The sequence below is a fragment of the Sphaerodactylus townsendi genome, linkage group LG13 (genome assembly GCF_021028975.2).
Source record: "Sphaerodactylus townsendi isolate TG3544 linkage group LG13, MPM_Stown_v2.3, whole genome shotgun sequence".
Taxonomy (NCBI): domain Eukaryota; kingdom Metazoa; phylum Chordata; class Lepidosauria; order Squamata; family Sphaerodactylidae; genus Sphaerodactylus; species Sphaerodactylus townsendi.
The window spans coordinates 31,721,134-31,743,213 of NC_059437.1; the positions used below are offsets into that span (position 1 = coordinate 31,721,134).

At 43.8% G+C, this 22,080-nt stretch overlaps 1 protein-coding gene across 1 annotated transcript; it reads right to left on the minus strand.

Moving 5' to 3' along the window:
* Positions 1-470: 470 nt before the first annotated feature.
* FOXO4 (forkhead box O4) lies at positions 471-19,581 on the minus strand. The gene is made up of 3 exons (XM_048514685.1): positions 18,699-19,581; positions 6,164-7,404; positions 471-4,014 (listed from the first exon to the last, which is right to left on the minus strand). The coding sequence occupies exons 1-2, from the start codon at positions 19,143-19,145 to the stop codon at positions 6,181-6,183; spliced, it is 1,671 nt and encodes a 556-aa protein (XP_048370642.1). The 5' UTR covers positions 19,146-19,581; the 3' UTR covers positions 471-4,014; positions 6,164-6,180.
* Between the last annotated feature and the right edge of the window lie 2,499 nt (positions 19,582-22,080).

Sequence of the window (22,080 nt, forward strand, 5' to 3'; positions counted from 1 at the left end):
CCTAATGTGTGAAGACTGACCAGACATACTCACTAGCAAGGAAATGCACTTTACACATATTCACGTTTTTACTAGATTGCTTGTTCCAGAGAGAGACCTGCCTGGGTGCAGTCCTTAAGACAGCAGCAAGATGCCCCTTCTAGGGCCAACTACAGCTCTAATATTTTGCTGAAGTTCTGGAGAGTTGTCCAATTACTCCAACACTACCAGAGGGAAGCTGAACTGGTGTGTGTGTGTAGGGAAAGGAGCTTTTTCTCATTTGCACATCAACTGGACATGTCCTACCACCTAGCAGTGGATTTTGCAAAACTAACACACCAAGCTAGTTTCTTCCTGAAGAATTACAGAGAAGCTTCTGCCTCCTTGTCAGCAAATGTCCCCATTTACTAGTATTCCATACCCTTCTTGCAGACTTCAGGAGGTCCTGGCTAGCAACAGGACATGAAGCATGAACTGCACTGACACAGGCAGAGGATTACAGAGATTTATTTGTCACATTTTGCCCTCTAGCACATTCCATACAGCCTCCCTTGCAAAGGGGGATATTGGAAAACCCTGGAAGAGGACAGAGATTCTATGGCTACGTGGGACAGAACTGAAGTTAGAAAGGGCAAAAAATAATTCCTCTGAAGAAACAAGGTAGGATCTATCCAGATCAACTTTCTTCCTACAATCTACCAGTCCCAGTGGGAGAGACAGGACCAGCCTGGAAAAGTATACACACTGCATGAGCTCTACCACCTCCACGACACACTCCTAGGAGGTGCATAGTTCCAGGTCACCTGCTTCTAGGGGAAAAAACCCATCCTGAGACATGCATAGAAATCTAACAGGTAACTTCCAGATGCGCCTGAATCCTACTGCATGCCATAGATGACACTGCAGGCAACCTTAGCAAGAACTCCTTAGTGAGAGATGCCATCAGGACCTGTTCTAATCCCCTGTCATCTGCATCTTATTATTAATCAACAGCAGAAATATTATCATCATGCACCAAGATCAGACCTTGCATGCCAGCTCTCTTTTCATGTATACCCTACTAGCAGTAGGGGAAGAAGAGTGTCAGGGCGTCTATTTACTCTCACAACGCAAGCTAGCTAAACTGACACGCTTTAATGTTCCTTCAATTGAAATCGGCATATGGGTTGATATCGTTCACTCTTTTGGTGTATGGTTGTGAGCGAGGTATAGATTTCAAGTCTACATTAGTAGTTGTGAATATGAAAACAGGTGGGGACAGTTATACCATTAATCAACTCTAATTCAATTTTGCCCTGCAAACATAACACTCTTCCTAGAACAAATGAAAGCATTCAACTGCCAGTCTTTTGGCTGCAGTATTTCAAGCTTTGGCTCACATTTTGAAGGATAGGGAACTTCGCTAAGCAGCCCTGACTCTGGATCAGATGTTTTAAAATGCAGTTATTGTATTTACCTGAAAGGAAGACATAATTTGTCCCAGTTGTGTTGGCAAGAAAAAAATGTATTAAATTCATGCATAAGTTACAAGTAGGTAAAGCAATTTTTAAAAGTTTGTGCATAATATTTTCTTTTTAGAGAGAAGGAAAAGTAATTTTACAGTTAGGTCATCTTCCTTTGGGGTAAAAATAGGTATTCAGGTATTTGCCTTGAGGAAGCAAAACTGATGTACCAAACTCATGCCCATGAGGGCTTCTAACCCTCTGCCAGTTCCCTCACTTTCATGTTAGTCCTACTGCTGACTCAGCTCCACTATCTGGCAAGGGACAAATCCACAGGGAGTGTTTCTGCTGGCAAAGTGTGAAAAGGCTTTTCTGAGTCAGACCATTGGGAGTCTCCCACTGAAACACAACAACCACTGGTCACAAAGTGCACACATGACATAGCAAGACCAAGATACAGTCAAAAGGCTGGTACTAGAAACCTGTGCTGCCATGGCAAGGAGGTGATGTCTGGTCTGTCTCTTCTTTCCAGCAAAACAGGCTTCCCAATGCTACAGTCTATACTGAAAGGGAATTACACATAGCCAGAAATTCCCTAACTGCAGGAAAAGAATGCAAACTGTGAAGCCTCCATGGAAAGATTTTATTAACTGTGGGTGAGAAGAGGGACCTGTGCCACTTAATTCTTTGACCAGAACTTAGTCTTGATTCATAAAGCAGAAGCCTCATGGTTTCACCTTCTCCAGTAATAATAATGGGTTTCCAAGCATATCAAAGGAAGGAAGGATAATCTTGAAGCAACACCCTAGATAAAGTGAGAGGGCCAATGATAGAAGAGAGCCCATCCGTACCCCCTATTCCTGCCACAGTAAATACACCAGTGCCGATAAGGAGCCACCAGATCTGCCCCAGGGCCTTCCTGGCTCCCAAGAGTTTTTCCCCAGAGCAATGAAATGATCTCCAACCTCAGAATCCAAGCTGTTCCCTTTGGATCCTGCCTATCAGGCTAATTATCAAAATCCAACTCAAGTTAAAGCTACAGATCCAGTGAATGCCAGGCCATTGAATTACTAAGTGGAGATAGGATGTACAACAAAGTGACAAGCGGGCTACCTGCCCCTCCAATTCTACAAAGCAGTCAAGACTCCAGAGGGTTCACAAGTGACAGCTGTGAGCCAGCTATTATAAGGCTTAATGGCTACCTCCTCCCCACCCTGCCAATCCCTGAAATGCAACCTGTTGGCAATTCATGATTAGTTGCTGAAAGCATAAGATGGCTGGAGGATCCTGCCAGGCAGGAAAGGCCTCTAAGCCTTGTCCCCGGCACACCCACTTACCCCTCCCCCCAAGAAGCTTCCCCTTATCCCATCTTCAGACCCCCAGACTCATGTACTGTAGTGTCTTGTCTGATAAATGTATAACAGTCTGTGCTTGTAGCCAGAAAACAGTCTGTGCTTTTAGCCAGTAATCTCATAGGATTCTCTGTTAAAATATAGACTGCCCCCTACACCCAAGGTTTACAAAAGCTTCTAGTTAATCTGCAACTAACTGTACAGGCTACCTATAATGTACAGCCCTGCACTTGCCCCAGTTCCAAGGAACATTACTTGCTTGGTGCCCCTCTCCCTACCCCACTACCCCAGCTACATGTCCGAGAAGGTGCAAAATTATTCTTAATGCAGCTCAGAGAAGCACACCTCCTACTGGGACTGTCCTTGAGGGAAGGAAAGGCACCCAATATGGAGACACTTATATATTGGTTTGAGGACTACCGCAGAAAGCCCTGTCCAGATTACTTTTTTAAAAGCCTCCAAAATAGTTCATCTGTAGAAAATGCCCCTCTGGATTTATAAAAAGAAAGAAATACATGAACATCAGGGCTCTGCTTAAGGCCAGATCCGGGTTTTCCATTTCTTGGCTGCAGCAGGACAGCCAGAAAGAAACCCAAGGAGAAGTTTTGGTTTCTTAGCAACAGCTTTTAGCACCTGCTTGTCTGCTTTCGGGCAGTCAATGTTTTAGGGAAGTGCTACCAACGGCTCAGGCAATGCCTTCGACAAAGCCAGACTTCAGCTTCCAAATGGGCCCGATGGCTAGCACAGAGCACAACTTTCTCCCCCACCCATTGCTCCCACCAGAAAAATGCAGAAAGGTAAGGACCTCACAAGTAGCCATATGACGTACATATTGCCTTCCCATCCCATTTACCCATCAAGGCTTAGGGTACTGAGTCAAAGGATAGCTGAGGCAGAGATCAGGTGGAAGGCTGACGTCAGCACAAAGCCACTCCCTTCTGACCTCACTGACCCATCTCAGCTGGTGCTATCGTATCAATTCGGAGAATGCTCTTTCAGAGCGCAAACAGTCTTTGGCCATGTTTGGAACGCTTCTCTGGCTCCTTGCAGGGAGGCTCGCTGTGGCATGGAGGGCTCATAGTAGACTCAGAAAGAGACATGGCACTTAACAGGATCTCCCTCTTCTTGTTGCAGTTAGCTCTTCTTCCCAGCTGGCTTGAAGAGCAGTAAGACCAACTCCAGGTGCTTCCTGCATTCCAGATTCTTCTGGGGGGGTGCAAAGCTCCAAAACCAGAAGGGCACTGGAGAAAGAAAGAAGCATGCGCTTATTTGTCTGCAGGGTACAGATAGCAATGGAAGTACACACAAGCTCAGGATACACCAAGCCTCAAGTTTCTATATATTCAGTATTCCCCTTTAAGGAGAACCTCAAGTTCTCAAGCCAAAATCTGCAAACCAGACACAAGGTCCCTTTGACCTAGGAGTCTGTGTTTACTAACAGATGTTTGCGAGATTCAGCACTCCCACACCAGACAAATGTAGGTTAATCTCCCCCAACAGAGGCTCCATCGTAATCCTCCAGTGTCAGATTGCTTTTAGTCTCAAAGCTCAAGAGATTGTGTGCTTTGCAATAAATTACAAGTTTGGAAGCCCAGGCTGTTTTCCCTTTCCAGTTTCTGGCTTCAAGTACATCCACTCATAAAAAGTTCCACGAGCTAATTCTGCCCTTGGCCTATCTTGTTGCTCTACTTTCCTCTACTTAGAGAGTCTGGAATAAACTCCTAACTCTATATAGTAACTTCCCAACCACCATGTTACCCTATTCAATAACTGGAATGGGAACAAGCATCTGAGTTTGGGGAAAACCTGACATGGCTTCCTGGGTAATATTCTCTTGAACACACAGAAAGTGGAATTAAAATTGGGTCAGAAACAGTGAAGAGGATTGATTATTCTACCAAAATGGCCAGTCACATAATTATCCATGGCAAGAACACATTATATCCAGGCAACCGGATAAGTGAATCTTTACAGAAGCTGGCTCCTCTTTTGATATGGGCAATGAATGACAAGCATGAATGTATCTGCAGGCAGGCAAACTACTATGCTTTCTGTGGCCTAGAAAATGCTAAAGGCATACTCATAACATGAATGAGAAACTTCAGAACAGTGCCTTCCTTTTCTGTATCTCCAAAGGCCTCTGTCCACTAGAGAGGATGACTATGGCCATTCTAGAAACTCCTTGTATGATAGAACTTTCCGTTAGCCAGTTAGGGCTTAGAAAGTGCCAGTGTGGCACTTCTGCACTATTTGTACTGAACCTTTCATCTTTTCTCTGGCTTCAATACACATTATATTGTGCAGTCTTGTTGCCGTAGCTAGGAGTTTTGTATTCTTTGTAAACTGGTGCGCATGATTGTTTCCTTTGCATTATATTATGATATCCTTGCACCTTTCATTCAATATAATTTATTAAACCTATTATATGTATTGTGTAGTGCAGGTATAGTGCTTTTCCCATAGTGTACCTGGCCATGCCTAACAGGACATCCTTGGGCAAAGACACGTCTGCTGTCCACAAAGGAGACAAGAAGAAGAGTTCATAGCATATTTAGTCTCCAATTAAAAGGACCTCACTGACTTGATGTCGCATCCACCTCCCAACAAATGACAAGGCTCTGAAGACTGGAATTAGGAGTACTTTGTTAGGGTGAGTAAAGTAAAGGCATGCAGATTAGTCTCTGCATAGCCACTAGCAAGTCACCAACTGTTGTTTGAAGTTGCTATCCTAGAAACATTAAAGCAGATTTAAAGACATTTAAGTTAAACCTCAACCTAACAAGACAGGATCATGTTTAAGGACATTCCCACGATGAGATCTTGAAACTTGTATTTGCTGTTCCTGTTTTATCATTCCCACAATAAGAGCCACCTATTTACAAATAATTAATGGGCTGCTGTAAAGCTGGACAGACTTTCACTTGATGGAGTCAAAACGAAGTACTGGGAGGGGAAGCTGGAAGAAGTTTCCAAAAGAAGCAGAATCAGGTCTACCAGCCATGCCATTTAATTTTGGCCTTTCCACTTACCTTCCAAATTCGTGTGAAGAGAGGCATAAATTCCAAAGTAACAACTCCTCAAAGTTAGCCTGACATAACAATTGCTTGGGCTAGAACAGCAAACTGGATTCAATCCAAGATTGGATAATTCTTACCAAGAACTGGAAACAATTTTCAGACCTATTTAAAACTGGCACAAAAACGCAATACTGACTCCTAGACATGTAAAATATTTTTCCGAGCCCTGGGCAAAGCAACTCTGGATCTTTCCCTAATTTATGACTGTCTGAAACAAGAGGAAACACTGCTTAAGTATAAAGTTGGGAGAATAATAAACAATAAACCCATTGCAACCTTGAATCTCAGCTCCAGCTGTGATACATTTACTTACCTTTGTCAATCTTGAAGTTAACTGGGTACCCATGTGTGGTTGGAGGCCTGCGAAGTGCTGGGATAGGTAGGAGCAGAAGGAATGGGTTCAAAATTGAAGTCCAGCCCTTCTCCGTCCATGAGGTCGGTATTGATAATGTAATCCACATCACATTCAAGGTTCTCCATGTACATATCAACATCCAAGTCATTAGGCAGCCTATCCTGATTACTTCCAAAAGGAGTAAGAGTGGCAGCAGACACAGGTGGCAGAGCACCCAGATGGACCACCTGAGTAGACTGCGCTGGGCTGGACGCCTTCAAAGTGACCAGGCCAGCTGCATTTTGCGGAGCTGTCACCATAGTAAGTGTGGAGGCCAAAGTGGTGGTACCAACTGAATCCAGCTGCTGTTCCAAAGGCTTTCTGAGCAGGTTAATTGGGCTTATCTTGCTTTTAGAGGATTGGTCCCCCAACAGTAGAAAAGTCTGGCTGTTCAACCTGCTTCCACTCTGTGGGAGGATAGGATCTACCTGCGTCATCATCACATCACTAGGAGGTGGTGAATTGGAGGTCAGGAGAGCTTCTAGCGTCTGTGGGCCAGAGAAATGGCCCCCAGAACTGTGCAGCGAAATATCAACAGGGTTGAACAGGGAGCTACTGAACGATGGTGCTGGAGTAGCTGTGCTCTGGGTCTGCAAGGAAAAACTGGAAGTTCTCTGGCCCAGACCGCTCGAAGTATGCTGCTGAGCTGACAGCAAAGATGAACTTGGTGACATCAAATTTAGGCTATCAATGAGTTCCAGCTCCTCTGTCACAGTAGGTGGAACGTTGCTAGATGCACTGGAGTAGACGAGGGAAGGGAGAAGCTCCTCGTCGGGAAGGTCATCCTGCTCAGTCAGGATTGGAGAAAGTCCTAAACTGATGGTGCTGGCATTGGAACTGGTTCGAGGCCGGATACTGGTCCATACATCAGAGTCCTCATTGCTTCTTGCCGAGGGGCTGCCTGGCCACTTGGGGAACTGAGAGCCTGGGCTGTCAGCAGGAGGTTCTGGGGTCACCTGCATAGCCGCTTTTTTCTTTGAGGCTTTCCCCCGCACTTTTGCCAGTTTGCTGCTGTTATCCATGGAGGCAGCTCTCCTCCGTGGAGCTTTCCCACTTTTACCACCTTCTGGATTGAGCATCCACCATGAGCTCTTCCCTGTAGCTTCATTGTGAACTTTAATGAACTTGCTATGGAGAGACAGGTTATGCCGGATGGAGTTCTAAGGGGAAACAATGGGAAGGACAACACATTAGCATCATTCCCATCATCTCTTTACATAATCTAGACCAAAAAACAACACCCCAGAGGAAACAAATGGCCCACAGGGGAGCCAGCAAGCTTAGAAACATTTCTTGGCTATAAATATGGTGCCTGGATTTCTAGTAAGTCGCTCATTCAGAAAAGTCTCTCAGTGAAATCTATTTAAAACATTTGTTCAAGCAGCCTGTACTATTCCTGACTTGAGAGAGCATTCAGTTGGGGGTGGATATCCAAAGTGCAAGAAGCCTAAGACGACGCGCAAGCCAATAAGCTGTCTTTTTTCCTTCCAAAGTGCCTCTAACATCTTTCACCTGTTTTCCCTTTCCAAGTATCTCCTTGCAACTCCTATGCCACATCTTCTGCATGCAAAAGAATATTTAACAGAGAAGACTCGCTTGCACTCACTGGTATGCAGACAGAATCAGACACACCCTTTCACGGGTTCTAAGCCTGCAGTAGACATTCTTATTGTGGTGACATTGTATTTTCGTTAGGCAGCAAGGTGCCAATTCAACCTGCAAATAAGGCCAAAGTCAAATTCCAAGCAAGAATGAAAATAGAAGCAATTATCCCTTCCAGGCCTATCTAAAATTACAGGAATATTCGACTAACCTCACCATTGATTTTATGCATCCAGCCCAAGTGAAATAGAAGATAGTCCAGGAATACTTTCCTAACTTTGCCTAGGCCTCTCATGCAACACAAGGATCCTTGCCTCAAAAAAGGGTAGGCCTTGAAAATGTTGAACTGCTGCCCAGATTGGACTGTGTCCACTACTATTAGCTGACCAACATCTGGTGGCAACAAAAGCAATTATATCACTTGACTTCTAAACCTAACTATGGCCTTTTCCGCATGCACAGATTACTTCCAGTTTTCCTCCCAGTGGTCAAACCTTGTGTGTTGGAAATGTTTTCTGTGAAATCATTCCACACAGCTCAATTCTCCCCATTGTTTCCCCCCTTGTCTCTTCAGTTGCATTTATTCCATATGCTACTGCTGAAAATGTATTATTGGTGGGATGTCATCTGCGATGAATAAGAACAATGCTTCTCCCCTTTTTCGTTTTGCGCAAGCACTCTAGCGTTACTGCACAGTTACATTGAAGCAGCAATTCAAAAAATGTCTCACCCTCCATTTCTATCACTGAGAACTTCCCAAACCAAATGGAAATAAAAAACCCTACAGAAGCAGAGACTATTACCTGAAGGAAAAAAACACATACCTCCCCAACCCCCACATTTTCAGCCAAATTACAGCTGCAGTAACACACAACAGTTACTGCAGCAATCCCTTGCCATTTCACTCACTCCTACTTGCCTTAGTGTTACATAGCTAGTTTAATATGAAATTGACAAAGTTGATCCAATTCACTCTGCTTCTTTGTATCTCTGTCTCAATGTTACATCTCTAGCTCCATACAAAAAATAGAAAAAAATCCAATTGTGGTGGGTTTTCCGAGCTATGTGGCTGCGGTCTGGTGGATCTTGTTCCTAACATTTCGCCTGCATCTGTGGCTGGCATCTTCAGAGGTATATCAGAGATAAAAGTATGTTTCCTTTTCTCTGTGATACACCTCTGAAGATGCCAGCCACAGATGCAGGCGAAATGTTAGGAACAAGATCCACCAGACCGCAGCCACATAGCCTGGAAAATCCACCACAACCAGTTGAATCCGACCATGAAAGCCTTCAACAATACACAGAAAAAAAAATCTGTTTGAAAACAGACGCGAAAGGGGTGGAGAAAATGGCTGAAGGGGAAATTGGGAGACTAAATAAGGGCGTGGATAATAACCAAGTGTTTGGTGGGGAGAAATGAAGACCATTTCAACATGATAGCACACTCAAGGGGAGATGCCTTGGAAACAAACATTGCAATAGAAGTGCTCAGGAAAAACAACAGAGGAAAAAATTAAGCACAAGCGTTTCCAGAATCAAATAGGGGGAAAATGTAGTAAATTCAAAGAAAAAAATGTAGAATTTGGAGGCAGGATTCATTTTAAAAAACATGCGCAGCAATCATGAATTTATTCATTTGCAACATATAATGCTGTTTTTAAAAGAATCCCAACTCCCTGGGATTATTTTACTTGCAGGGAACCCCTCTACAGGGTTTGTACAAAAAAAAATCCAGTACACCACAGACCACTCATGGCTGCTCCTGATTTAGAATGGGAGTCTCATTTACTATCCCAGTGGTTTGCAAACTATGAGAGGCTATACAACCCCACCCCAGAGGGAATGAGCCAACTCGCTGGCCAAGAACATCCTCCTCCCCGCCCCCAAGGAATGGCTGCTGTCTAATTGCCTAACCACAAGACTTTGGCTCTGCTTACTTCAGTGTGACTTGAAACCAAGAGGTTCGGAACAGCATGTAACTTCCTAGGAATAGTAATAAGGTTTTGTTTCTGGGTAACAGGCCGGCTCAGCCAGAACCACAATGTGCTAAGCCTTGCGTCAAGAGGCATCTTTGGCCCAACAGCAGAACTGTTCTGGTACACTGGACTTGCCGGATGAAGCCATAAAGCCTTGATTTCTCTTATGAAAAGTAAGGCACTTTTCAAGATTTTTGGGTTATAAATAAAAAGGCAGAAATGATGGCATGACAGCACACATATGTACCACATGATAGTAACCTTTTAGTCTGGTACCCAGGGTAATCCTGATAGTTTAGAGACTACTACACTATAACTGAGATGGTTAAAACATCCAGGGCTCATGTGAAGACAAAAATCTAATTTTTAAAAAAGCAGAGTTCAAGATTTACCCAGCCTCAAATTAGATCCTGTTACCATAAACAAAGCAGGAGTATCAAAGAGCAAGCAATAATAGGAAAATTCAGAGGAAATCTGGAGAAGGGTTAGAAAAAAGCTTGGAACCACATAGCTTCCAAGGCTAAATTGGTCAAATGGCATTTAATCCAAATTAAGCATTTACAGTTATTGACATCTTAATTTACAATCCAAAAGCACTTATCAGCCCCTTCCCAATTTTATGTGCAATTTCAACAGCACTTTCTGCTACACCCAAAACAAGGCTGTATGAACATCATTTTTTATAAAAGAACGCTACAGGGAATTATAAGACAGTTCTGTTGTGACTTAGAAAGCTGAATTAATAACCCCCTGCGCCTAATTCCCTCTCACACAAACAGAGGCTTAGAGTATGTATTCTGTTATTCTACTTGTTCTTTAAGACAAAAATATAAACAAATAACATTGTCATTCAAAATACCTTCCTACTGGTTTAACACCTAGTTAGTTACCCATGCCTTTCATAGCAGAATAGGTCACACACCATCTCTGGGCTCATGTTTCAGTGATCCTTCCAGGGAAAGAGAGTAGCAGAGTCACAAGACAGCTACCTTGGATGTTCTACTGCATACTTTTGTCATTTAGACATGATACATATATGTATTATGGTGATGCTACTAATGAAACCCAAATGACTTCTAACCATTGGTTGAAGTGGGGCACAGAGGAGCAGCATCTCAAAATCCACAGGACTTAAGTCACTTAGCATTTTATATATCCCATCCCCTTCCTCCAAAAAAAAACTCCCACCAGCTTTCTAACACAGCACATTTTGGGGAGAGAGAACTCCAAGTTTAGAATTTAGAAATAGCTACATTTAGTTAATATGAATCAACCAGGCCTGTACCTGAAGCAACATCACAGAAGAAAAAAATCACTGGCTTTATTTGTATGTATTGCCTCATGTCTAGTACATCCCATTAACAAATGTTTTAAAATATAAGTTAACAAAGGAATTAATAGGGAAAGAAAAAAGTCAGCCCAAAACCTCCTTGGCAGGGTGGGGAGGAGAGGTGACAGAACTTTTTCATGTATCCATGAACTTGCTTTAAAAATAGCCCCCTCTTTTATTTATGTTTTTCCCGTGCTCTTTATCTGAGGGATGCTAATTCAACACAGCCCTTGATCAAGAGTGAACATAACTAACAATGACTATTTGTTTGGCCCATTTTCAGTAACAGGCTTTTAAGAAAACTCAGAAAATGCTTCTCATGGTAGATGCCATTGACTTACACTGACCTTCATTCGCCTTCACTCATGTCAGTTTCAACATTATACACTTTTCTCTGTCCTCCAGATTTCCTGGGCATTCTTCCTCCTGGAAAGCTACCGCTTTCTTAATTTTCACTTTGCTTTGGAACATCAGGTTCAATGAAAGTATCATTAGAGGATACTTAAAACTCATGGTTCTCTAGGTTCTGCCTCCAGACACTGTCCATGCCAATTAAATGTGACATCTTTCACTTGAGCTAGTTTTGAAAATGCCTGGTGCCCACTCAGAGTTCCTTAAACTCTTCAAGGATTTAGCAGCAAACCAACCTCATCAGGAGAGGAAATAATGTTTTAAATAAAATTTGATATACCAAATGTTCAGACTTGCCCCAGACAAAACACACCTTTTCTATCAAACTGCAAGATCCTATTACATGCCAAGGAAGAAGCTAGTATTCTCCAACACAGCTGGAAGTTTCAGAGCCAGAGAGCATCAGTCCACTCACTACTTATTTGTACAGTAGTAATGTACTTTACAATAGAAACAAGAAAACTTACAATTTGATGCATGATCCAGGGATGGGGGCTGGGCAAAGATAACATGATAGTAAGATACTGCATTCTATGCACTTTGGTTTCAGTGAGATCAGAAATCAAGAAGAGAGTCTAATGGCTTTACAAAAAGATGAAGTTTGAGGCAGAACATGAACAGAAAGTGACTGCATTACACAGGCATTCCAACAGACAGAGAAGCAGATTTTCTACAGAGAAGCTGATTATACCCCACCTCACAATTCTGTTACCCTCTGCAAGCATGCTATACTAGAGAAAACCCTGTCCCTGGGATTTTTCCAGTTCACAGAACTAGACAATTCAAGTGCCACTGACTCAGCCTTCCTTCTTCATATCCTGACTCTCAGTGAAAGCAATGAACTTCCACAACATTCAGATATGTCAGTAGGAAGTTCCACCAAGTTAAACTAACAGAGTAGCCAGTGGCTCTATTTCCTCCAGTTAATAGCTCCTCCACCTCAAGCCTCATAAACAATGCTTTCTAGTATTTCACACAAAAACTGCACCCCATCAAGTTCTACCTTGTCAAAGTCTACCTTTCTTCTCCCGCAGAATTAAATTGGGAAGGAAGAGAGAATAGGAGGCAACACACAGGGCATGTGCTAAAATATGCTTCAACCCAACTCAAACCACATGTGTGTGTGTGTATGTGTGTTAAGTGTGTTAACTTTTTTCACCAGTCACCATTTCAAGTTTTCACAACTGTCTGCTAGTAATGTGGAGTCATCTTCATATCTCAAATTGAAAATGTCCTTTCCACCAATGTCCACTCCACCTTCTTCTAAATCTAATCCATTTTATATGTTCTGCACATAGACTGAAGAGATAGGGAGACAAAACATATCCTTCTCTGACACCTTTGCCAACTAGTAACCATTCTGTTTCTCCATATTCTGTCCTAACAGCAGCCTCTTGTCCAGAGTACATGTTGTGCATCAAAAGAAGCAGATGTTCTGGCACACCCATTTGTTTTACAACCTACTAAACCACACAGGAAACATTAAAAGACAGACAAGGAGGGGGGGGCATCAAGAGGGGTAATCAGTGGAGCTGCATTAGTATTCCTAAAGCAGCTTTCTTGGGGCCCCAACACAGCTCCAGGGCACTCTTGGCACATAGTCTGCAAGGGGAAAAGCTTTCATAAACTGGTAAGAATAACAGTAAAGGTTTCCCAAGATATTTCAACCTGGGTTACAAACAGCAATCAGAACATTGTGTGAAGAAAGAGCGGGAAAGTGCCCTCTGGGACTCTGAACCCAAATGGCTCTGGGGTGGGGCATGTTTGTCCTGTTCTGTTAAGCACACCCTGTTTTTAATCTACAGACAAGGTTGACAACACCTCAAGAAGGTGCTTTCTGTGGGTTGCCAACCAAAGATGCCTACTGATTCTTGAGCAAATGAGCCTACTCCTCTCATTTTTCTTTCTACCTGTCATCTTCACTGGCCACCCACAGTCAGGATTTCTTCCCATTCTCTGACATCAGCAGCTCAGAACTCCTTCTTGGCTTCTTTTGCAAACCCCTACCAATGCTACCTAAAGCACAAATATTTGTGAGGGGAAAAAAGAGTGACATGTTCTTCCTAATTTTCCTACCCCTTCTATTGCCAGTTTCCTGCTCCTGCCTCAGTTTCATCCACCCAGCTGACGTGTGCCAAGCAAAAATTCCAGTAGGTCATAAACATCAAGCAATCATGCAAGTCAATAATACAATTCCCACATCACTAGGATTATTATAGCCAGTCTTTACCTGGACACCAACCTTTTCTAGATATGTGCACAGCATGAAGCGGCACAATGTTCAGATCAGCACTACAACATTTACTTTGCTCTACACCTACCACAAATCTTTCCAAATCATCTTGCTATACCACTACTTTCTTTGGATAATATAGTTTTACAATATAACTCCTACCCTGCAAAAAAAACAACAACCCCCAAACAAACAGCTAGATATGTTTGGATTACAGTGCACCAAAGCTAAAGCAAACACAAGGTTAGCCCCTGGCAATTCTCCAGAAGACCATGAAACCACTTTCCTTGGTTCTTCCAGGAAGAATTCAAACAAAAGTGTACCCAACCTTACAAAGAGGATGTCTCACAAAAGTCTAGTCTTTCATTGAGAAAATAAGCATAGCTACCTTTTGTGTACCCTCACATTTCAGAGTGCTGCCTGTAGGGCAGGGGTGTCCAACTCTGGCGCTCCAGATGTTCATGTACTACAATTCCCATCAGCCACTGCTGGAATGGCCCAATTGGTCATGCCAGCAGTGGCTGATGGGAATTGTAGTTCATGAACATCTGATGCTCCAGAATTGGACACTCCTGCTGTAGAGTCTTCTTCCACAATGCCCACTTAGATGGCCAATCAGTCACAAACATGGAAGTAAAGTAATTCCTTCCTGACCCCAAATAAATTTGGACTCTGTCTACTTTTGATCTGAGTCAACCCTATCTACCATAAACTTTCAGCTCCAAGGGGACAAGCTCGAGAACAGCAGGCTACAACAGACTGCAGCAGCACAGGAAGGCAGCATAGCTGTGTTTATTCCACAGATCCCTATATGTGGATTGGGGCAGAATTTCTAAGCACTTTACTTTTAAAGTATCTTTGTCATTAAAAAAAACTCCACACTTATGGCATGTATATTCCAAAGGACATTTTCTCTGCTTCTGCTTAACAGATAGAAAGCGACTTCACTAGTTAGCAAGGCCAGAAGAATTTAAATCATTATTCACAAGGCATCAACAGGACCACTGAATCTATCACTGAATTTTTTAGATTCCAGTTAATTCTTAAATTCTACATTGCAAAGAGACAAGTCACAAGGCCAGGATCTAGGATTCAGTTTAACTTGTATTTACAGAATGCTACTCTTAAAAAATGGCAAAGGAATAGTAAAATGTAATTTTTAGAGATATACGTCTACATTGCTATGCTTCCTGTGCAAAAGGTCATGGCACACACACATGAGCCTTTCGACTGCATGCTTAAAACCTGTGTGGGAGAGGTCTACAACAGGCACTGCCTGCTCTAGATGAAAACAGTCTTCATTGCCTAGCAATGCATTTCAGCTTCATCTCATACGAGACCTCTCCTTCAGTGATTTGATCTTACTTTTGGTTATTCCAAAAAAAGAAAATGTTCCCTAGACATAAAATAACTGCAAGTTTAGAAAGGCATGCCTGCAGACTTGAACCATGTGCACCTTTGAGAAATACAAGCAAATGAAGAAGTGAATAAAGAAACATCAGTGAGTCAGTGTAAGAGGTAGAAACTGTTGGATCTGTATGCTGGAATCAGGGTTAAAACTCCTATAAAGCTAGGAAGCTCACATGGTTTCTGGCAAACCTCAGCCTCTCAGATTAACCTACATGTTAAGGATAAATAGATCTATTGTAACCTTGTGGCCATTAACCATATTTTGCAAGCTCACATTTATGACAGCAAAAATATTACCCTAGATACCTAACAGAGGGTCAGAATGGGGTCCAACAGCCACACTCAGTTGAGAAGTAGCCCACTCAGAACTTCATAGTCTTTTGTAGATGTTGCAACGGGGAAAGGGGGGGGGGGCATAACTACTTGAAATGCAAGTTTGGTAAGTCTGGATAATCACACAGGTGCTGCTATTCTGAGATTCAGACTAGGAATGGGGGAGAAGAGAATGCTCTCATCTAAAAAATCACTACAGGAATCAACTCGGTTTAACGCTGGCATTTCCCATTTTTGGAACAAAAAAGGCTCATATTTTAAAAGAAAGAGCCTTCTTTCCAAGTGCCGTTTCATGCCTGAGCTTCCTCAAGAGAGGGCAGACATATTTTGTCTCTGCCCAGAGTCCCCTTTCTGAAGGAAGGGCTGTGTAAGCCAGGAATGCACGCTATGAAGGAGTTATTTATACCAAGCATCAGCGCAACTGGGTGACAAAGAACTGAAGCCCAGTACTGAAATCAATTCAAATGACACTTGGCCTTACACAGCAGCCTGGCCCAGCGGCTCTGATTGGGCTCTTGTCTTTCCAGGAAATATCCAAGAACATTTACAAAGGAGCCAGGGAGTGGCCTTTCTTGGAAGTCCTGAAACAAAGTGAACTGAAGGGTCATGCACAAGGGACAACACATATACACCCCTCCCCCTCTTCACACCTTTTATCAGACAGCCAGGGATAGGGGAGCAGTCTGTTGTAATCTCTCACCACCAGATTTCGGTAAAGCAGTGATTTGTAACCTGTGGGTTGGGACCTTCAAGTAACTTCATTTGCTGAATCATCAACCTCTTCAGAGACTATACCCCCTCCCTAGTTTTTGAGAAGGACCTGCTGCTACTGCACATACAGCAAGTACAAATGCAAACAGAACAAGGGTGTCATGCTCCTTGTCTCTCATTGTATATGCTTGCACCTCAGCATCAGAACAACAAGATAATGTCACTAATGAGTGCACAGGATTCCTATTCTTGAACAGGGAGGTTCAGATGCCACCCAACCCTCAATCCCTCCCTTGCCTTCTTTCGGTCCCCCTGCCCAGCACGGAGAGGGCAATTGACACAACCCTCAATTAATGTCTTCAACATCTCACATATCTGCTTGCTGCATGAAGCTCCCACTTCCCACAAAAGCAGTTCTTTGTTTTCCCTCTCTTTTCCCTCTACTTAGCTCAATCACTGCTGCTCCTCTTGCCAGTGAGAACTTCATTGTTCTGCATGTGTGTTTCCTACTTGTAAGCCCCTTCCCCTCCAAAATTCCCTCTTGCTTTCTTTCCTTCTCCCTCAACACAGCCAAGATCCACACCCACCAGTCCAACATTCTGCACATTTGCTTGCAGAGTGAAATCTTTGGGAAAGGAAGCTCCACACAGCCAATTCACAACCAGTGGCGATGGCAAGGCATGGGAGGTGGCGGAAGAGAGAAAGGGCAGGGGAGTGTTTCTGCAGCAGGGAGAGATACCTGAACCTGTCTGTGCTGGCTTGTTCGTCTGTACTTCCTGCTATGCCTAGCTCTGTCTTCAACTGCCCACTGTCCCAGCTCTGATACTGGTGAAGTCATAGTTCTGGCTCCTCCTGTTCTCATCACATGTCCAAGGTCAGTATCCTTTTAAGCAATGTGCTTGTAAAGGAGTCCAATGCTGCTTCCTGGAGTCTATTCAGAATAAATCTGAGCGATTATTATAGATAATATGGCATCAATAGGAGAGGGCTTTACTGTTATCAAACTTATAGACATGTGAGCTTTTCTGAGTCTCGGAGAAGACCATTCTTGTCACTCTTTCCAAGCAATGAAATCAACAGTATTCCCTAAACTTGCACTGCTCACAGCTGCAGATGGGGTTATGGTCTCCAAACTTTTGCCCTAAGACACCAGGGAAAGGAGATGACACCAACACTAGACTCCTAAACAGACAAAGTCCTTGCAAAAATCAACAATCATAGAATCTGCAGAGAAAGCACAGCACGGGAATTCCAGTCAAATACACTTGCCTTAGGCCCATACAAGGGTTAAGCTCTAGCAACTGTAGCATCCATACCAGACAGAAGGGTCAGCACCAATGACTCATAGGTGATAAGTGACAGGTCAATCAGAACAGAGTTTATTTGGACCCCTTCTCTCTCAGTCTCTCTCAGCAATCAGAATCAAAGATCTTAATGAAAAAAAAGGCCATCTAATCCAGCCTACATCACCATCACTCCAAACCAGTCTAACCTACCAATATATCACTTTTTGACTAGAAAGCCTTTCCTCCTAATCAGAAATGTTTTAGAGGTATACCTTCCACCACAGTTCTTAGTGGTGTAAGAGTTCTAGATCAATGCTGGCTCATGTTACGTCCCATCAGTACACTTTCAACAGGAACTACAGTAGTAAATTCTGGATCTGCTGATAAATCACACCCCATGACCCAGAAACCTTGCAAACTAATTCCAGAAATATGGAATTGGGTTGATTACTCAGCGCTGAAGCCCAGACAATAAACAAAAAGATTTTTAAAACCATATTCCAGAATTGTAGCTTTGCACTGCAAACTGATTCCTTTGGTGGATCTAAACAATTCCAATAGCCACTTCAGAATGCCTAATCCTCTAATGATTCCATTTTCTTATCCTTAGCTGAAACAACTCCCATGTTTCAGTGACATCAACAGGTTTTCTCCTCCCACTCCTGCAACTCAGACTGAAGAAACATCACCTGTTGAATTTTATTGCACGCAATTCCTAAAAGCAAAAGGACAACAATCATTTTATTGTGAGCTTTAAAAAGTCACAAGGCAGCAGCAAATGATTTCAAGAGGCAGGGAAAGGAGGAGGAAAGACACCACTGGCAAAGGGCCTGAAATGCGTTCACAGTACAGTAACTGTGCTGTCAGTTACACGGCCAAGACGGGAAAGAACCCCTGCCAGGAAAGGAAAGAGGAAGGGGGAAAGACGTAGAAACTCTACACTCTAGTGCAGCCCGGTGACGACAGATCAGGAAGTCCTCGGTTCGAATCTGGCCTTTCACAGAGCGGCCTTAGGCAACTCTTGCAAGCTGAAACACATAGGGCGAATAGGAAGCGACAACGCCACCGGCCTTCCTCTCAAGTGCATGTAAAGAGTGCAAGATCACGCTGCAGCCGTGTCATTAATTCTCTCCTTTCCCTGCCCCAGCCGTCGGGGTCTCACCTTCCACCCGGCGGAGCTGTTGCTGTCTCCCTTGTCGCGGAAATAAGGCACGGAACGGACCATCCACTCGTAGATCTGCGCCAGGGTGAGCCGCTTGTCCGGGGCGCTCTCGATGGCCTGGCTGATCAAGTCCGCGTACGACTGGCTACCCCAGGCATTGCGACGCGCCCCGCCGCTGCTTTTCCGCGCGCCACCACTGCCGGGGCCTGCCGCCGTTGAAGCCGCCGCCGTGGCGACTCCGCCGCTGCCGGGCTCTTCGGGGCTGCCCAGGCCGCTCCCGGGTCCCACCCCGCTCCCGGGTTCTGGGTCGGGCTCCGCCGGCGGTCCTGCCAGCTCCGGCCGGGGTAGCGGCCATGTGCAAGAACGCGGCCGGCTCTGTGGAGGGAAGTCGGGGTCCAAGACGGCTTCTGCACCCGCCGCCGAGGGGCTCCCAGACGCCTCCGCCATGGCGCCCCTGCCGCTCTCAGGCTGCCTCAGCGCCGCCACATCACCGCCGTCTCCTCAGGGCCACCGAGCGCGCGCTGAGTGACTAGCGCGCACGCGCTCCGTAGTCCTCCCCCTTCTCTCCGAGGAAGGTACAGCCTAACCCCTTCAGGCCGCACCAAAGTTCCCCCCTTTCGATTAATGGCACCGTCCGCCTTGCCTTTCTCTCTCGACGCTCGGCCTTGGCGCGCGCGCGCTCGCTCGCTTTCTCCCTCTCTCCCCCCGCCTCGCTCCCGCCTCTTTGCCCGAACAGTCACAGCCGCCAACCTCACGGCGACACAATGTTTACCGGACTTCGGCAAAGATGTCTACGTTTGCCCGCCGCAGTGTATCTTGGGAGATGTAGTTTTAAAAACGGATTGCCTGCAGGAACAGACGCTCAAAAGGACTCAATCTCCCATCGAACAGAGCGCAGCCCGACTCAAGAAAGAATACAGTGGCAAGCTGTGCCAGCTGGAAAAACTGCAACTCCCAGAGAGCGTCGCGACAGTTTTCCCCTTATTTTTCCTCGGGCCTTACACTTTACATAAGCGTCCAATCGGCTCGCTTCAAAACAAACCTTTATTGCCGAACAGGCCGACACGGCACTCCCACTTGTCTGTTCTGGTCAGCAGACGGTAGACCCTTTCCTCCAGCTCCGTGCACTGTGTGTTTCCTAACTTTCAAAAGTTGAAGCTAAATTTTGAACAGCGTAATTCCCACGTATTGTGTTTTAATGCACCTGCTATTGCGAGTGACTCTTAAGATGAAAAATAGTCGGTCTGTAAATTAAGTAAAACAAACTTTTTGGGTTTGCTTGTGCCTTACAGTCCACTACTTTATTATTGGCTGGCTTCCCAAGCAAAATTGGGTGACTTCACTTGTCCTCAATAGCAGTGAGAAGAACAGGGCACACAGTAAGAGAGTCCTCGAAAAATGCTGACTGCCCCCATCTCATCAGTAGTTTTAAAAAGTAAAAAGTTTTTAAAAATTTGACAGACAAAGTATTCTGGTTGTATATACTTTATTGCTATGTAAACTTGTAATTTTACTCTGCAATCATTTAGGACTTGTAATTAGGGAACTCACACAAATCTCCCATACCATCAACAAAAGCATGCATAGTTTTTCACAAGTCTAATCAACTGAACGTTTCAATAAACTTGCAGACAATAAGCCATATTGCTGCACCACAAAGACTAAATGGCAATTCTGGATGAGAACAACCAATCAAATGTTTCTAGTATATACCAATGCTAAGTCTCCCCCGCTCCCACTTCCCTTCGTGATGTGTCATTTGTGAATGCTATGGCAGCACATAAACCAATAAAGTGAGCATGCATTCTAGTCAATGTAGTGTTTTTAATTGTAATTACAAATATAGGAAATACCAAATGTTATTTTTAGACATCAGATATGAAAACAGTCTGAACAGTTACTCCAGAAACTCCTTTTGTTTTCTTTATTTTTCACATATGCTGCCCCCTTCTGAGATACGACCAACAGTGCAAAGTTTTGGTCATACATTTTATGGCAAAAGCCTTTCCCATCTCGTAACCAAACCTTCCAGTTGTAGCTGTTTTGATACACAGATAAATTCTATATGTACTGGCACTTATTTAACAACCAAATGTAGTCTAGAAACAGTACAATGTCAAAGTCACACCTTACAATGTTGTTGCATCAAATTTTGACATGTCACAACTTTTTAGTTTTGGGGGTAAAATGCAACAACTAAAATTTTGAATTTGTAGCATCTGAAACTGCATCTATGCAGTGTTATAATCAGGCTGAACTATTGAAAATGTGATTTCAGGAGGTGTTTTTTTTTTGAGCTATCAAGTCACAGCTGACTTCTGGCACCCCTGTGCAGTTTTCAAAGCAAAGGATGTTCAAAGGGGGGTTGCCGTTGCCTACCTCTGTGTGGTAACCCTGGACTTCCTTGGTGGCCTCCCTCCCAAATACCAACCAGAGCCAACCCTGCTTAGCTTAAGTGATCTGACAAGATTGGGTTAACATGGACAATGGAAAATACTAACTCTCCAGTACCTAACTAAGGCCAATTGTGAATTTTACAGCATATTTGTGTATATGTAATAATTATAATTAGGAAAGGGAGAGCACAGAGGAAAAAATGCTATTTTTATTTACTTTATTTATAACCTGTCTTTTACCCCAACAGGGACCCAATGCGACTTATATTTTTCTCTTTCCATTTTAGCCTAGTAACCCTAAGAAGTTGGATAGACTAAGAGTATGTTGCTGGCCCCGGGTCACCCACTAAGTTTCCATGGCCTGAGTGCAAATTTGAACTGAATTTCCCAGTTCATAGTCTGACACCTTAACTACTGCACCATGCTAACTCTCAGCCTTTATCAGGGGTTGATAACTTCAGTTTTTCCTTTGAGCAAAGGAAAATGATATGCTATCTATTTTTTAAGTTTATTTTCCTCTAATGAATTTAAGTTTTTCCTATTGACTGTGGGATGCATAATGGTTAGCCTGTGAGTTGCAGAAGTTAGATTAGACATTATGGAACAATTCCCATAGCTAAAAATGTAATGCTGAATATTAATGGCTGCTGACAAGCGGAATTCCTAAGACAGTTTGAGTCGTAGGCAGTTTCCGTAAGGCCAAAAACAACGGAGTGAAAACGGTGTGAAAACGGTGTAAACCCTTTTAAACCGTTTTAAACCATTTTACACTGTTTTCACACCGTTTTCACACCACTGTTTTTGACCCATGCAGAATCTGCCTCAGATGAGTTTTTAAAGCTACATTTTAAAGGTTACAGAACAAATTCCCCCTCCAAAACTGTACATTTTAATGGTACCAAATGGCTTAATAATAAGAATCAGGAACAATGCTACAATGGGAGCAAACTTTCCCCAGTATGGCCCCCAAACCCACCCCACAAACT

Coding starts and splice junctions, on each gene's coding strand:
- FOXO4 (XM_048514685.1), bottom strand. CDS start 19,145: ATGGCGGAGGCGTCTGGGAGCCCCTCGGCGGCGGGTGCAGAAGCCGTC. Junction 7,405..18,698: donor ACAGCTCCGCCGGGTGGAAG/GTGAGACCCCGA, acceptor GTTTCCCCTTAG/AACTCCATCCGGCATAACCT.